This window comes from Schistocerca gregaria, chromosome 4 (assembly GCF_023897955.1).
Source record: "Schistocerca gregaria isolate iqSchGreg1 chromosome 4, iqSchGreg1.2, whole genome shotgun sequence".
Classification (NCBI taxonomy): domain Eukaryota; kingdom Metazoa; phylum Arthropoda; class Insecta; order Orthoptera; family Acrididae; genus Schistocerca; species Schistocerca gregaria.
In genome coordinates, this window is record NC_064923.1 from 699,025,895 (window position 1) to 699,044,994 (window position 19,100).

Sequence of the window (19,100 nt, forward strand, 5' to 3'; positions counted from 1 at the left end):
TCACTGAAGCTCATTATAATGTTGTGTATTAGTTGCTACTATTTTCTCTGATTCTTTATTAGTTGGCTCAAAACTTTTAGTACATACAATGCAAAATATTTTGACTAAATTACTCAGGCTTTGCTACTTACCATAACGAAGACACAGTACACTGGAGACAGGCACAATTACAAGACACCTGCATGAATCTTTCAGCCGCAGCCTTTATCAGTAAAAGAGAGACACACACCATTCATACACACAAGCAAGCTCACCTGATGAACACATGATCGCCAGCTCCAACATATTGGGCCTGGCTGTCATTTGACAGAATACCCAACATTTCTAGTTGGGAAAGAGCAGTAGTGTATGTCTCAACTATACAGGGTGTTACAAAAAGGTATGGCCAAACTTTCAGGAAACATTCCTCACACACAAATAAAGAAAATATGTTATGTGGACATGTGTCCAGAAATGCTTAATTTCCATGTTAGAGTATGTACTGTACATCCTCGATTCACCACCAGATGGCCCAATTGAAGGAAGGTAATGTTGACTTCAGTGCTTGTGTCGACATGTGACTCATTGCTCTATAGTATTAGCATCAAGTACATCAGTACGTAGCATCAACAGGTTAGTGTTCATCAAGAACGTGGTTTTGCAGTCAGTGCAATGTATACAAATGCGGATTTGGCAGATGCCACAATGATGTGTGGATTAGCACTGGGCAATAGCCATGGCACGGTACGTTTGTGATCGAGACAGATTTCCAGAACGAAGGTGTCCCGACAGGAAGACATTTGAAGCAATTGATCGGCGTCTTAGGGAGTTCGGAACATTCCAGTCTATGACTCACAACTGGGGAAGATCTAGAACAATGAGGGCACCTGCAATGGACGAGGCAATTCTTTGTGCAGTTGATGATAAACCTAATGTCAGCATCACAGAAGTTGCTACTGTACAAGGTAATGTTGACCACATCACTGTATGGAGAGTGCTACGGGAGAACCAGTTGTTTCCGTACCATGTACAGTGTGTGCAGGCACTATCAGCAGCTGATTGGCCTCCATGGGTATACTTCTGTGAATGGTTCATCCAACAATGTGTCAATCCTCATTTCAGTGCAAATGTTCTCTGTACGGATGAGGCTTCATTCCAACATGATCAAATTGTAAATTTTCACAATCAACATGTGTGGGCTGACGAGAATCCACACGCAATTGTGCAATCACGTCATCAACATAGATTTTCTGTGAACGTTTGGGCAGGCATTGTTGGTGATGTCTTGATTGGGCCCCATGTTCTTCCACCTATGCTCAATGGAGCACGTTATCATTATTTCATACGGGATACTCTACCTGTGCTGCTAGAACATGTGCCTTTACAAGTACGACACAACATGTGGTTCATGCACGATGGAGCTCCTGCACATTTCAGTCAAAGTGTTCATATGCTTCTCAACAACAGATTCGGTGACCGATGGATTGGTAGAGGCGGATCAATTCCATGGCCTCCACGATCTCCTGACCTCAACCCTCTTGACTTTCATTTATGGGGGCATTTGAAAGCTCTTGTCTACGCAACCCTGGTACCAAATGTAGAGACTCTTTGTACTCATATTGTGGATGGCTGTGATACAATAAGCCATTCTCCAGGGCTGCATCAGTGCATCAGGGATTCCATGACATGGTGGGTGGATGCATGTATCCTCGCTAACGGAGGACATTTTGAACATTTCCTGTAACAAAGTTTTTGAAGTCATGCTGGCACATTTAGTTGCTGTGTGTTTCCATTCCGTGATTAATGTGATTTGAAGAGAAATAATAAAATGAGCTCTAGAATGGAAAGTAAGCATTTCTGGACACATGTCCTCATAACATATTTTCTCTCTTTGTGTGTGAGGAATGTTTCCTGAAAGTTTGGCCTTACCTTTTTGTAACAGGCTGTATAAGACACAAAGGAATTAAGGCACTGGCTGCCACTGGGCACTGACTGAAATCAATGCGAAATGTCGAAAATTTGTGCTGGACCAGGATTCAAACCTGATTCTCCTGCTTACTAGGCAGGTGCTCTGACTACTTAGTCAACCTGCCGCAGTGGTCATTGCAATTGCACAGACTGCCTTCCATCAGACCAAATTCTCAACTTATCCACACACTTCAAATGTAGTGCACCTTGCCCACTATCTCCAATGATCTCTTCAGTGCTGATGCACACCAGGATCATACTCTTATTGGGAACAGCAAAATGCCGTGAGTAATAAGGATAATGGGCAAGGGGCACTATATTCATAGTGTGTGGATAAGTTGAGGAGCGCATCTACAAGACAAGACAATGGGCAGTTAGCCAACTTCCCATTATGATACTTGTTATTCAGGCAAGTATTCTCTTCTACCTAGGAGATCTGCTGTGGACCCTGGAGCCTTGCAGCTCATGACAATACTTCTGATGTCACAAGGGAAAACTGAGATCAATTTGGCTAACAGGCAGCTAGTGGATGAAATAGAGAAACCTGTATTGGGAATGATCATAGTATGTAATTCTGATTAGATTGTAATATGGGAGAACAATTGTAACACAGGTACAATACATGTGTGTTTAAGAAGAAGATGGTCTGAGTCCATTGAGCAGTAGTTGAAATTCTGACTACTTTCCAGTTAGTACAAACAGAGAAGCTTTGAGAACACAGTTGCAGGACTGAAGATCCTATTGATGATCATCCAGGTGGCATTTATAAAGCAAACAGTCTAAATTTAACAAAAACAACAACTGTAAGATATTTCTTAATAGCCAAGCTCCTTACAGTGTCGTGATGCAATTTTGCCTAAGACACATTCCACTCCACATATTGGTATGAATTATGAACATAAATAAATGATAAATATGTCACCATGTTGTTTGTGATACTTCTTATGGTTTAGAGTTGCATCAGACCCATTAGCATTAAAAAAAGGAGAGAGAGAGAGAGAGAGAGAGAGAGAGAGAGAGAGAGAGAGAGAGAGAGAGAGAAGGAGGAAAAGAAACACAATGAGTCACGAAGATGTAATACCCCTTTTATTTTGTGAACAGTTCCAGATATCAAAACAAGATTTCTCACAACTGATAGTATGCTAAGGGGTATGTACTTGTTTTATATTGATAGAGATATTGAGACTAGCATGATTTTTTAAATATAATGAAATCCTTTTTTATGCAACTGAAAGTGCTTTACAACACAGGTGCAGTGATATAATGCTTGTTAATGTTGAGGTTAAAACTATTTGCAAACGAATCAAAGAAACATTCTAAAATTCAAACATAAAGTGGCCAGAATCAGCTGTTGCATTGTACACACACTTGTGCAAGGCTACATTATGGCCTCAAGCCTTTTGACTATTTACTTTTCTGCATTGCAGAACTAACAGGAACTGTGTTATTTACCAACAGATCATTTCTGCTTCAACAATTCTTACATGCAGGCAAGTACATCAATCAGAAGTCAGAAATGCTACTTCTATATGGTGAATGGTGGAATAAGATATACTGCCAAGGAATGTGGGATCAACTGGAGGAGTATCATTTGCATTGACATAATTCCACCCTTCTCATCTGTCACCACATCAGGCACTGGGGTAGGTGATTTTGGTAGATATCTAGAATTTTGTAAGTTTTCTCTGCATCTCTTGGGACATGACACTACATTTTTCCATGTGCTTTTTACCGATGAAGCTACATTTATGGATCATGGTAATGCACATTTACATAACACGTGCTACTGAGCAGCTCGAATTCCGCACTGGCTGCATCAGTTACAACAACAATGATCATGAGGCATAAACCTATGGTGCTGCAGCATAGGAAACTCTACTGTCGGACCTTACCAGGGATGTTAAATGAAAACATGTATGCACACTTTCTCAGGAACATTCTATTTCTTCTTCTAGAAGGGTTACCACTGCACAAGCAACAGTGTATGTGGTTTCAGCACAATGGCTGCCCCTCTGACTCTTCCCTTGTAGCAACTGAAATATTGTTGTTGTCTTCAATCCTGAGACTGGTTTGATGCAGCTCTCCATGCTACTCTATCCTGTGCAAGCTGCTTCATCTCCCAGTACCTACTGCAACCTACATCCTTCTGAATCTGCTTAGTGTACTCATCTCTCGGTCTCCCTCTACGATTTTTACCCTCCACGCTGCCCTCCAATGCTAAATTTGTGATCCCTTGATGCCTCAAAACATGTCCTACCAACCGATCCCTTCTTCTAGTCAAGTTGTGCCACAAACTTCTCTTCTCCCCAATCCTATTCAATACCTCCTCATTAGTTACGTGATCTATCCACCTTATCTTCAGTATTCTTCTGTAGCACCACATTTCAAAAGCTTCTATTCTCTTCTTGTCCAAACTAGTTATCGTCCATGTTTCACTTCCATACATGGCTACACTCCAAACAAATACTTTCAGAAACGACTTCCTGATACATAAATCTATATTTGATGTTAACAAATTTCTCTTCTTCAGAAACGCTTTCCTTGCCATTGCCAGTCTACATATTATATCCTCTCTACTTCGACCATCATCAGTTATTTTACTTCCTAAATAGCAAAACTCCTTTACTACTTTAAGTGTCTCATTTCCTAATCTAATTCCCTCAGCATCACCCGATTTAATTTGACTACAGTCCATTATCCTCGTTTTGCTTTTGTTAATGTTCATCTTATATCCTCCTTTCAAGACACTGTCCATTCCGTTCAACTGCTCTTCCAAGTCCTTTGCCGTCTCTGACAGAATTACAATGTCATCGGCGAACCTCAAAGTTTTTACTTCGTCTCCATGAATTTTAATACCTACTCCAAATTTTTCTTTTGTTTCCTTTACTGCTTGCTCAATATACAGATTGAATAACATCGGGGAGAGGCTACAACCCTGTCTCACTCCTTTCCCAACCACTGCTTCCCTTTCATGCCCCTCGACTCTTATTACTGCCATCTGGTTTCTGTACAAATTATAAATAGCCTTTCGCTCCCTGTATTTTACCCCTGCCACCTTTAGAATTTGAAAAAGAGTATTCCAGTCAACATTGTCAAAAGCTTTCTCTAAGTCTACAAATGCTAGAAACGTAGGTTTGCCTTTTCTTAATCTTTCTTCTAAGATAAGTCGTAAGGTCAGTATTGCCTCACGTGTTCCAACATTTCGACGGAATCCAAACTGATCCTCCCCGAGGTCTGCATCTACCAGTTTTTCCATTCGTCTGTAAAGAATTCGCGTTAGTATTTTGCAGCCGTGGCTTATTAAACTGATAGTTCGGTAATTTTCACATCTGTCAGCACCTGCTTTCTTTGGGATTGGAATTATTATATTCTTCTTGAAGTCTGAGGGTATTTCGCCTGTCTCATACATCTTGCTCACCAGCTGGTAGAGTTTTGTCATGACTGGCTCTCCCAAGGCCGTCAGTAGTTCTAATGGAATGTTGTCTACTCCGGGGGCCTTGTTTCGACTCAGGTCTTTCAGTGCTCTGTCAAACTCTTCACGCAGTATCGTATCTCCCATTTCGTCTTCATCTACATCCTCTTCTATTTCCATAATATTGTCCTCAAGTACATTGCCCTTGTATAAGCCTTCTATATACTCCTTCCACCTTTCTGCCTTCCCTTCTTTGCTTAGAACTGGGCTGCCATCTGAGCTCTTGATATTCATACATGTGGTTCTCTTCTCTCCAAAGGTCTCTCTAATTTTCCTGTAGGCAGTATCTATCTTACCCCTAGTGAGATAAGCTTCTACATCCTTACATTTGTCCTCTAGCCATCCCTGTTTAGCCATTTTGCACTTCCTGTCGATCTCATTTTTGAGACGTTTGTATTCCTTTTTGCCTGCTTCATTTACTGCATTTTTATATTTTCTCCTTTCATCAATTAAATTCAATATTTCTTCTGTTACCCAAGGATTTCTAGCAGCCCTCATCTTTGTACCTACTTTATCCTCTGCTGCCTTCACTACTTCATCCCTCAGAGCTACCCATTCTTCTTCTACTGTATTTCTTTCCCCTATTCCTGTCAATTGTTCCCTTATGCTCTCTCTGAAACTCTGTACAACCTCTGGTTCTTTCAGTTTATCCAGGTCCCATCTCCTTAATTTCTCACATTTTTGCAGTTTCTTCAGTTTTAATCTACAGGTCATAACCAATAGATTGTGGTCAGAGTCCACATCTGCCCCTGGAAATGTCTTACAACTTAAAACCTGGTTCCTAAATCTCTGTCTTACCATTATATAATCTATCTGATACCTTTTAGTATCTCCAGGGTTCTTCCACGTATACAACCTTCTTTCATGATTCTTAAACCAAGTGTTAGCTATGATCAAGTTGTGCTCTGTGCAAAATTCTACTAGGCGGCTTCCTCTTTCATTTCTTAGCCCCAATCCATATTCACCTACTACGTTTCCTTCTCTCCCTTTTCCTACTACCGAATTCCAGTCACCCATGACTATTAAATTTTCATCTCCCTTCACTATCTGAATAATTTCTTTTATTTGATCATACATTTCTTCAATTTCTTCGTCATCTGCAGAGCTAGTTGGCATATAAACTTGTACTACTGTAGTAGGTGTGGGCTTCGTATCTATCTTGGCCACAATAATGCGTTCACTATGCTGTTTGTAGTAGCTTACCCGCATTCCTATTTTCCTATTCATTATTAAACCTACTCCTGCATTACCCCTATTTGATTTTGTGTTTATAACCCTGTAGTCACCTGACCAGAAGTCTTGTTCCTCCTGCCACCGAACCTCACTAATTCCCACTATATCTAACTTTAACCTATCCATTTCCCTTTTTAAATTTTCTAACCTACCTGCCCGATTAAGGGATCTGACATTCCACGCTCCGATCCGTAGAATGCCAGTTTTCTTTCTCCTGATAACGACATCCTTCTGAGTAGTCCCCGCCCAGAGATCCGAATGGGGGACTATTTTACCTCCGGAATATTTTACCCAAGAGGATGCCATCATCATTTAATCATACAGTAAAGCTGCATGTCCTCGGGAAAAATTACGGCTGTAGTTTCCCCTTGCTTTCAGCCGTTCGCAGTACCAGCACAGCAAGGCCGTTTTGGTTAATGTTGCAAGGCCAGATCAGTCAATCATCCAGATTGTTGCCCCTGCAACTACTGAAAAGGCTGCTGCCCCTCTTCAGGAACCACACGTTTGTCTGGCCTCTCAACAGATACCCCTCCGTTGTGGTTGCACCTATGGTACGGCCATCTGTATCGCTGAGGCACGCAAGCCTCCCCACCAACGGCAAGGTCCATGGTTCATATTATAATATTGAATGAAAAGTTTCCTGACTGTTGGATAGGGCAGAATGCCACAGTACTGTGGCTAATCAGGTCTCTTGATTTGATTCCTCTTAATTTATTACTATGGGTATCACTGAATGATGCAGTCTGTAATGAAGCCACACTACACATGTAACTGTATATCATGTGTACTTCCATCTGTTCATCTACCTATTGAACATGAATGCAAATGTACCTTGCAGTCAGTGGTACACAATTTGAGCACATACTTAAGTAAAGCATAAAATTATGTTTCATTAAGAAAATAATTTATTTTTGCATGGCATGTCATAATTAAATTTAAATAAACTGTTTAATTTATTTGAAGCTTAGTACTGTCTACTTACAGTTTTCAGTAGTATTTATAGACTCATTTGTCTGACAGCAGGTAGTTTACTTGAAGATGTAATAAGGAGTGTCCAGGGGAAGATAGGTAAGTTTTTTTCCAAATCTAAAGAAGTTAATACTGCAGTAATTTTCTGTTTCCCTTGGATAGGGCTGTTTCTCATCATGAAGTATGAATGACAGACACTTCTGTTTCAGCTTTGGCAAGTAAGCAGAAATAGGGAGGGTTTAACCCAGAGGTGCACGGACCTGGAAACAGGATGGCCGTACACGCAGCTGGTCTCACAGACCCTTTCAGTTTCTATCTTTCTGAATTTGCATTTAGATGTATACTATGGAGGGAAGCATTATTAAATGAAGTAAATCATTAAAAATCAGTTTAGTAAATATATTTAAGGGATAAATTTAATATTTTGGTCAAAAATATTTACACAAATTGAGATACATAAAATTTAGCTGTTATCAAAATAATGCATGTATTCAGTCAGATATTTTGTCAATACAGTCTTTGCACACAGTAACAGAATGTTCAAGGCAAATATATTTCTTGCAGTTCTTACAAATATATATTGTTTTTCTGTTTTTGCTTTTGTAGTCCACACACCGTCCTCATGAAGTCACACTTGATTCCACTTCAGAAATTTTCACACTGCAAAGCTCTCCAATTCTCTCAGTTATCTTCCTTGGTAATATTTTTGGCATTAATCTTTGATGAAGATGATCATGCACAAGTGCAAAAGAAAGTGGCTTCAAAAACTCTCTTCATCTCAGTCATTCTTTCTCATTTGGGTTGAAAATAATAGCAGCATTTATCGCAGCTATGTTTATGATGCCATAAAAAACAACCATTGGCCATCTTCTTGTGTCTCTAACTACATTATATGTTGCACTCATTCCATCTACAATGTCAACTCCACCCTTAGTAAGGTTATAGAAAGTGATAATTTCTGTTTTTTTATTTTTATTTATTTATTTATTTTATTTTTTTTTAATCGTTCCCTGTATTTTCATCAATATTTCCGTTGTGGTGCATCGTTGACAGTAGTAATACCACTATATTTTGTTTCGGCACATAAGAGACTAAGGTGCAATTTTTCTGAAACCCAAACATAGATGACTTTTCTTGTCAGTTTTTAGAGTTAATAAATCCCCTTGGGGCTTGTCTCTTGTTCTTCCTCAGGGTACCAATGATGGTCATCTTCTTCATCATCAATGCGTTTGCAAGCTCATAACTTGTAAAATAATTGTTGCGAATTATGTTGTGGCCTGTTTTCAGGACAGGTTAACAAAGTCTCTGAACAAGTTCAACTGGTCTGTTGTCCTGTCTGCAAGGGCCTTCAGGCTGTTGCCCAACATACACCTCCATGTAGAATGTGTAAAACATTCTGGCATCCACTGCTGCAAAAATCTTTATTCCATACTTATTTGGCTTATTTGAAATGTACTGTCGGAATCTGCATCTTCCACAGAATGCTTATAGTTTTTCATCAACTGTCATGTATTCAGAAACTGAGTAAGCCTTCTCAAAGTTTTCAACACTTTGACTGAACACCTGTCTTATCGCCTCCATGTGATCTGTTTTCCCCCTTTCCATTCTCGTTTGTTTATCATCGAATCTGAGGCATCAAAGAAGAAAATGAAATCTGTTTATGACCATTGTGAGATGAAATATTTCAACTTCTGTGCCATCTGTTCACCACAAATCTTGTACACTTAGTCGATGGGCACGCATTACACCAGCATAGTACAATAATCCCAATAAGGTCTTTATTTCGGCTTTATTAGTTTGTTGTACATCTCTTTCCCTTGAAAAGTTTCCCTGGATACTTTGAATGTACCTATTAGTGCAGTCAATGAGTATGTGTATAATGTTTTCATCAAAAAGCACTGTAGAGGATTTCTAGAACTTTTTGCAGAACCTTTCACACCTGGTAAATGAGTTATGATGTTATGACAATGTGTGCAGGAGTTCTTTGGCAGAGCCCGTGAGTTCCATACTGTTCTGTCTTTACCAACAAACACATCACTGTCATCACTTTGTTCTGGATTGGAGTCAAATGCAATTTATAAACCAAAAAATGTTGAACATGTGTTACTTGAGCGTGCTCTAGCAGTTAGTAAAATTAGTAGTCTTGTGGAATTGTAGACTTGGTCATGTTACAATCAAAAATGGACTAAGTCATGTTTGCAGAGTGAAGACAAAAAGTTGGAGTGTTGTGATTCTGAACCTGTTGACAAGTGTAAATCATGTGTGTTTGGTAAGTTGTCATGGGCCATCTAGAGGAGTCCTTCTTAAACATCCACAATCCTAAGCCCCTCAACTGGTTGAGTTTCATTGATGACATCTTTGCAATCTGGATCGAGGGTGAGGGGATCTTATCCACATTCCTCCAGAACCTCAACAACTTCTCCCCCATTTGCTTCACCTGGTCCTACTCAACCCAATAAGCCACCTTCCTAGATATTGACATTTACCTCGAAGATGGTTACACCAGTATCTCCATCCACATCAAACTTACTAACCACCAGCAATACCTCCCTTCGACAGCTGTCACCCATTTCATACCAAGAAGTCCCTTCTGTACAGCCTAGCCTTCCCATGGTCATTGCATGTGCAGTGACAAGCAGTCCCTCTCAAAACATACTGAGGGTCTCACTGAAGCCTTCACTGACTGTAATTATCCTTCCAACCTTGTACAAAAACAAATTTGCTGTGTCTTATCTTTCCAGTCTCCCACCACCTCCCAAAGCCCCACCATCTGGCTGCATAAGAGCATCCCCCTTGTAACTCAGTACCACCCAAGATTGGAGAAACTGAATTACATTCTCTGCTAGGGTCTTGATTACCTCTTGTTGTGCCCCGAAATGAGAAATGTCCTGCCAACTATCCTTCCCACCCCTCCCACAGTGGTATTCCACTGTCCACCAAACCTACATAATATACTCGTCCATTGTTACAGAGCTCCTGCTTCCAATCCCTTACCTCTTGGCTCATACCCCTGTAATAGACCTAGATGCAAGACCTGTCCCATACATCCTCCCACCACCACCTACTCCAGTCCGGTCACTAACATCACCTATCGCATCAAAGGCAGGGCTACCTGTGAAACCAGTCATGTGGCCCACAAGCTAAGCTGTAAACACTGTGCTGCATTCTATGTAGGCATGACAACCAACAAGCTGTCTGTCTACATGAATGGCCACTGACAAACTGTGGCCAAGAAACAAGTGGACCACCCTGTTGCTGAAGACACTGCCAAAAATGATATCCTTCATTTCAATGACTGCTTCACAGTCTGGATCCTTCCCACCAACACCAGCTATTATGAATTGTGCAGGTGGGTACTTTCCCTGCAATACGTCCTACATTCCCATAACCCTCCTGGCCTCATTCTTCGTTAGTCACTGTCCTCACTCATCCAGCCCCTTTCCTGCTCCTATTCCAGCTGTCATTCCACCATCACACAGATTCATTTTTATTTAATTATTTTATTTTATTTTTTTTATTTACTTCTCTCTATTTCTCTCCTTTTCCACTAGTTCCCCGCACATCCCCACCTATCCCCTGCCCGCTGCCTAACCTACAGTACTTCATTGTCCACCATTCCCACCATATTATCCTTCTCCCTCCCTACCCCAGCCTCCTCCTTTCCCCCACCCACTTGCATTACCACCATGCACTGGTGCTGCTGTCCACAGTGTGGTTTCAGTTGCCTGAGACTGCAGTCATGTGTGTGTGAGTTATGTTTGTGTAAGTGTGTGTGTGTACCTATGTGTGTCTGTTGTTGACAAAGACCACTGGCCGAAAGATTTAAGTGTGAAAACCTATTTGTTGTGCCTATCTGCGACTCAGCGTCTCTACTATACAGTGAGTAGCAGCTTTCCTTCTCAAAATATTGTTACATTCCATCCTGAATTTTCCATTGTTTGATACTCCTCCGTGATACAGACAAGGGGGAGATTGAGTCAACAATTAAATCACTGAAGACTAAGGACTCTCATGGATATGATGGAGTGCCAAGCAGACTATTAAAGTACTGTGCTGCACATGTTAGCCCTGTATTTAGCCATATTTGTAATTTTTCCTTTAGGGATGGTCAGTTTCCTGAATGATTAAAGTATGCATTAGTAAAGCCTCTTTATAAAAAGGGAGAAAAGGATACTGTAATGTAAACAATTTTAGACCTATTTCTATGTAATCAGTGTTTGCTAAAGTTATCACAAATGCTGTGTATCTAAAGATAATTGATCATTTGCTAAAGCTATTGAAAAAAGTGTGTATGTAAGGGTAACTGATCATTTTACATCACACAATTTGTATCAAATGTACGGTTCAGCTTTAAACGTCATTTAACAACTGAAAATGCTATATTCTCTTTTCTCTGTGAGGTACTGCATGGGTTAAACAAAATGTTTTGTATGCTAGGCATATTTTTTTTATTTAACTAAGGCATTTGATTGTGTTCATCACAAAGTATTGCTCCAGAAGTTGGACCATTATGGAATATGTGGAGTAGCCCACAATCAGTTCACCTCTTACTTTAGCAACAGACAACAAAAGGTCATTATTCACAATGTTGAGAATGGCTGTGATGTGGGGTCTGAGTGTGATACAGTCAAGTGGGAGGGAGGGGGTGCCCCAGTTAGTGTTGGAGCCACTACTATTCCTTATTTATATAAATGATATGCCCTCTAGTATTAAGGGTAACTCTAAAATATTTCTGTTTGCTGATGACACTAGCTTGGTAGTAAAGGATGTTGTGTGCAATATCAACCAGGTTTCAAATAGAGCAGTTAATGACCTAAGTTCATGGCTTGTAGAAAATAAACTAGTGCAAAATCACAGTAAGACAGTTTTTACAGTTTCTAACACACAATTCAACAAAACCTCACATTTTAATTTCACAGAATGGGCATATGATTAGTGAATCTGAACAGTTCAAATTTCTAGGTGTTCAGATAGGTAGTAAACTGTCATGGAAAGCCCACATTCAGGAACTTATTTGCTTATTTTCTACTACTACTTTGCTTATTTTCATTTCCTTATGTCATATGGTATTATATTTTGGGGTAACTCTTCCCATTCAAAAAGGATATTTTTGGCTCAGAAATGGGCGGTTTGGGCAATAAGTGGTGTATGTTCACGAACCTCTTGTTGAACCCTCTTCATTAGTCTGGGTATTTTGACACTGCCCTCTCAATATATACATTCTTTCCTGTCATTTCTTCTTAACAATATCAGCATATTGCCAAAAATAATAATACAGAGCCATGTAAAACAGAAAATACAGGGCGAACACAAAGTCTTGCCCAGATTATAAAAATTTGTAACAGAATAATCGTTTGACATAATAAGTTACATTTGATGCTATTACATAGGTTAGTGTTACTAGTTGTTGTAACCAATAGATGGCGCTAGTGCTCCACAACACTGATGTGGTCTGTTAGGTCACGTTAGTTGCTGGCAAAATGGTGTCGAAGCAGGAAAAAGCACAATGTGTGCTTTGGTATCAGAAAACAAAATTGCCCATCAGTGTTCAGTGTAAATTTTGGGCTTCTTATGGACGCAGCCCTCCTGATGTTTAATCAATAAAGCAATGGTATGCAAAGTTTAACAAAACAGGCAATGTTGAAGACCGTTGTCAATGTGGCAGGCCTTTTGTGAGTGATGCAACTGCTGATCGTGTTTGGCAATTCTTTCAATGGAGACTGTCTAAATCAACTCATCAAGCCATACCATTAAAACATCAGCACACTCTAACAGACTTTCCTCATTTAACATTTTTGCTTTCTACTTTTTAGATGAGCTTTAAAGTTTGAGACAAAGGAAAGCAAAATAAAGTATAGGTTGTTATCTTACTACTTAAAGAAGAACAATGTTTCCCTTTCACCTTGGAAAGAAGCATTTATCACCATAGATTCAATAACAACAGACTTGGAATAAAATGTTGATTTTCTATAAGACAAGAAGTTAAGACAAATATATCCATTAATAATATTTGAATTGTTTTATTTCCTGCTTATATTTATAACACATGACGTAAATGTTTTGCACAGTATACTCATATTGAATTTGTAATAAGTTTATTTTTTTATTTTAATTTTAATTGAAGGGTGAAGTGTTTTGTAATAATACGGGTTTTTAACTGAAAGCAAATTGAGATATAAAGATAAGAAATTGCATTCTTTTATAGCATTTGTGCTAATTTAAAGGAGTATAAACTGCTCTAGTGTCTTTTTTTGTGATTAAATTTCAACTACAAAACTTAATATTTGCAGTGTACAACCAACAAATCTAATTTTTTAGGTGCAAGTTTGTAGTTTGTGATTTATAATTGTTGTGTTTACCTATAGAAGACCATGATGGAGCCTCCCAAATATCATTCAGTTGCCAGTACAATGCCCCCATTGTATATCCTTCTCCAGCATCTGTAAGCTTATTACGATTCCTTCTGTAGTGCTCTGTTTCCACCTTTGTTGACATTGCCTGGTTAATCTGGAGGAATAAAAATGCAGTGAGTTGCTTTTCTTAGCTCAATTAAATTCTGAAACATTGTGTAATAGATAAAACATTAATAATTTACATTATTTCAGGTGAAAAAATATGCAGACTTTTCAAATGTAGGAACTGTTTTGTGATGATATTTCATTCATCATTTCTCAACTGTTTTGTAGAAGTAAATTATATCAAATTTAGGATCATTATCCATGAATAGAATTCATGTTGGTATCCAAATGGAAATTAATTATCTGATAAGAAAAGAAGTGTAACTATCTAAAACAGGCCTGGAGAAGCATGGTTCACAGGCCATTCCCCTCCAGTAGGTGCTTTCCACTCTCACACAAATTATATAGTGACATCACAGCCTCCGTCAGAGCCACACCAGCCAATTGAAAGGACAACTTTCATAGACTTTGGGAAAGTAAGCTCTACATATGCCTTACATTCAAAAACCTATAAGGCATACAGTATGGTACTACAACTTTGATTTTTATTTAGTTTTTGGTCTCAAACTCTTGTACTTACATTAATTAGATATTTGAGTATTTAAGTTGGATTGATTTAACTCAGTCTTACAAATTTCTACACTATTGATTTCAGCTTGTGCTGTAGCAAAATGTAGTTGAAATTCAAATGATTCACTGGTCATTACATTACAATGAACAGATTTGCTATAATTCATTTAAGAAAATGTTATTTTACAAGTGTATGCTGATATGAAAAAGATTTTATTTTAAGAGCAAGACTTGTCAGTATCAGTCTTGTGACTTAAAAAATTGGAGCATCTCTTTCTATTCTGGACAGCATGAATGGATAATTTGGTAATGTGAACACTTCTTACTGCACAGCACTTCTAACATTTCCAAGACTAACTTTCATTGGATTATTAAAGAAAATGATAATCACCTCCACAGATTTAAAATGATTATAAAACTCATTGGAGACATTACCGATAATGGAAGTAAATCTTGAAAATTTTACTTTCACGTATATTTGGTTCAGTTCACAGCATCTTAGGAAATGATACAAGATTTACTTTTTTAGTTGCAGTTTAGATGTTGTAAATTTACACCATAATCCATTAATAATCCTAAACATATAAGAAATATTGCATTACTTTCCATGCTAACACAAATCCAAATTACTGAAATAATCTGTCAAATTTTCAGAAGTGCTAATAATGATAAAAAATGAATATGTTTTCAAATCCCATAGTATTCAATTTTACTTCTTTATTAGAAAATGTGAAACTTCTTTTCTGGGTGCATGTTATGTCAACTTGTTCTGAAATTGTTTAAATTTTCGATGGGATGGTGATCAATTCCTCCCTGTATTATATTCGTCATTTTTGTTACATATTTCAAGCATATCAGAGACGATGCAGTTAAACTCTTTTCTTTAAGACTCAGTGGTTCAGGTAGCCCTTCTATTCATCGTCCATAATGATAGTGATGGCCATGTGTTGCTTCATGGAGTGGGGAGAAATTTCAAGCAAGATTAGTATCTATGTTCTGACTCAAGCACTTTTTACATACTGGTATGAAACATTAGTGTTTGACATCACAACTGCTTTGAGATTAGTACTTCATCTGCCACTCCTCACTGAAAACAGAGTTTTCAGTATTATTTGTTTTTGACATTCTGAAGAAAGGAAATAGAGGAACAGTCACAGAAATAACCAGAATTAAAGCCAGGGCATTGGCCATAAAAATAACCAAAGTGACATCCTGAAAGATAGGGCAGTATTAAGGAGAGTAAATCTAAATATGTGTAAAGGTGTGAGACAAAACAGTGGAAGATCTGCTGCCCCACTCAACTGCTGATAAATAAACGAACCAAAGGCTGTGACCAGGCCATGATGATGCTACACGAACAAAATTGGAGTAGGATGTGCTCACTGGCAAGCCATGCTTTTCCGGGTTTGATATAACCTTATGAAACAGCCTGTAGGTGCTTCTTGTGATATAGCTGGGTAGAGAGAGTGGGAAATTGTCTGGTCACTCTTCAATTTACAAATAGGCTATAGCTAGTATTGTGAACAGGAACTTGGTACTGATGGAGCAAAATACCACAGAGTCCCATAATTTAAAATTTCTGCTGGATTTACTGGGAAAAATATAAAGGAGCTGCCATCTTGCTATACTTTCTTCATGCATGAGTGTGCAGATGTGCACGTTGCAACAAAGCTTTACTCTCACTTCTTGCAATGTTTACTTTTGTTGCTAAAGGATAACCATGGAAGAACCAATACATGACCAGAACTTCATCACTAGATCAATGGAAAATCATCTTTTACTACCAGTTAAAATCTCAAACACTAATTCTGACAAGACAAGACTACATACTGTCAAGTTGTAGTGCCCCCAGAATTTTACGGAAGTCTGGAAACACTTGTGTTCCAGTCGTTTCGAACACGCATTATTTTAAAGAAGGGCATAAGGATGAGCATGGGATACTGCACCCATTTATTGTTTGTGCAGGCAAAACTGGAAGGTGCTGGAAAGTGCTCAGCGGGAACTGCCAAGAATAATCAAGCACAGCCTGGAAGCTCCATGGCCAGCTGCAAAGAGTAATGTAGCTTTGTACTGTTGAAAAACAAAAGAGAGACTCGAAATAGTGACTGTTTATTAGATGTTGAACTGCTGTTGAGAGTACATGGACTGGATGCAAATAGTCAGCCATGATAAAAGCTTATGTATTAATTGTGTTTAAAATTGTATAATTAAATGATTCTGGGTGCCCAGTAATGTGTGGGCTTATGTCATAAAGTTTAGTTGTTTTTTTGTACAAAGTGGAAATAAATAATTTCTGTTGCATTGAGTGATATTCCAGGAGTAGCATATTTTGTAAATAAGAAGAGAGAGAGAGAGAGAGAGAGAGAGAGAGTGAGAGAGTGAAAATTTCCCTTTCCTAGCAGTGAAATCTTCAGAGAAGCATCCAGTGCTAGCAGAAGACATCAGCACTGCAAGAAAGCAGAACCAGCATTCTTCAACAAGTAAGTCCACGAAAACACTTAAGCTGTATAGAAAGAGCTTAACATTACACCAGGCCACCACAAAGTATCTGTAGACAAAATACAAAATAGTGAGTAATTTGGAGTGTAATTATCACATAAAACTAATTGTAGGAAAATGAAATGTCAGTGTGGAATCTATTGGAGGTTGAATCTATTAAAAGACTCTTAAGGAAATGTAAATGAAGAAATGGATTACAAAACACTCATTTGACCAATTTATGGTTAAGACTTGAGAGTCTGGGGCCCTTATCAGATTGGATTAACAGAAAAGAGATGGAGAGAAAGAAGATTTGATCATGAGTCCATTTAGTGTGTGCAAGCACATGGCGGAGATTCATAACAAACTCCAGTAGCTGATGTGACAAGAAAGGTGTTATGCATTGCAGAGAAGTGCTGCTGTTAAAATTCTAAGAACATACATTTTAAAAGAGATAGATAACATATTACGTCTCCCATATCTCTCTCAAAAGGGTTATGACAAGAAACTAGGAGAAATTAGAGCTCATATGTAAGCTCTATGACAGTCGCTCTTCACACAATTTGTATATGGATCAGTAAAAGGGGGAAAATTAGAATAATACCAAGAACACCCTCCCCGATACACAATGAGGTGGCTTGCAGAGTGTAGATGGAGGTGTAGATAGATGTTTTGACCCATAGAAAGTTTTTAGTTTTGCAAGAAGAAGAAGTACTACCATGGATTAGAATATATGCTGCCTGATTTTCTGGAAGTATGGTGCTGGACAAGAAACCATTCAGTCTCAGAACATTTAGAGTGACTCTTGCATATATTATACTTTTTTATAGCTCTTGGTGACTGACAAGTGTCCACAACACAATTTATGGACTATGCAAACCAATATTTTAACAAACAAAAGACATTTGTAGTGAAGGTTCTACATCTATGTCTACATTTCTACTGTGCAAGCCACCCAATGGTGTGTGGCAGAGGGCACTTTATGTGCCACTGTCATTACCTCCCTTTCCTGTTCCAGTCATGTATGGTTCGCGGGAAGAACGACTGCCGGAAAGCCTCAGTACGTGCTCGAATCTCTCTAATTTTACATTTGTGATCTCCTCAGGAGGTATAAGTAGGGGGAAGCAATATGTTTGATACCTCATCCAGAAACGCACCCTCTCAAAACCTGCAGAGCGCCTCTCTTGCAGAGTCTGCCACTTGAGTTTCCTAAACATCCCTGTAATGCTAACACACTTACTAAATAAACCTGTGACAAAAAGTGACACTCTTCTTTCCATCTTCTCTATCTCCTCTGTCAACCCAACCTGGTATGGAACCCACATTGATGAACAATACTCAAGTATAGGTCAAACAAGTGTTTTGTAAGACACCTCCTTTGTTGATTGACTACATTTTCCAAGGACTCTCCCAATGAATCTCAACCTGGCACCCGCCTTACCAACAATTAATTTTGTATGATCATTCCACTTCAAACCATTCCGTATGCATACTCCTAGATATTTTACAGAAGTAACTGCTACTGGTGTTTGTTCTGCTATCATATAATCATACAATCAAGGATCCTTCTTTCTATGTATTTGCCATACATTTCATTTGTTTATGTTAAGGGTCAGCTTCCACTCCCTGCACCAAGTGCCTATACACTGCAGATCTTCCTGCATTATGCTGCAATTTTCTAATGCTGCAGCTTTTCTATATACTACAGCATCATTTGTGAAAAGCCACATGGAACTTCCGACACTATCAACTAGCTGATTTACATATATTGTGAAAAACAATGGTCCCATAACACTTCCCTGTGGCATGCCAGAGGTTACGTTAATGTCTGTAGATGTTTCTCCATTGAGAACAAGATGCTGTGTTCTGTTAGGTAGTCTGAAATCTGCCTCCTATTACTCTTGCTAAACAGATAAACCTTCCTCCTTTTTTTATATTCCTATTTACTTCCATATTCATGGATGCTGCAATGG

The 19,100-nt window shown here is 38.7% G+C and overlaps 1 protein-coding gene and 1 long non-coding RNA gene across 2 annotated transcripts in view; one reads left to right on the top strand and one right to left on the bottom strand.

Annotated features, from left to right (window-relative positions):
* Window positions 1–19,100, bottom strand: part of LOC126267487 (beta-mannosidase-like) — a 309,954-nt gene that overhangs the window by 45,898 nt on the left and 244,956 nt on the right. Inside the window, exon 11 of the mRNA XM_049972771.1 lies at window positions 13,981–14,128. Within this exon, the coding sequence (XP_049828728.1) occupies window positions 13,981–14,128 (148 nt within the window). The remainder of the gene's footprint in view (window positions 1–13,980; window positions 14,129–19,100) is intronic.
* LOC126267490 (uncharacterized) lies at window positions 3,535–16,950 on the top strand. The gene is made up of 2 exons (XR_007549013.1): window positions 3,535–3,590; window positions 16,615–16,950. It is a non-coding gene; the product is annotated as an uncharacterized LOC126267490 (long non-coding RNA).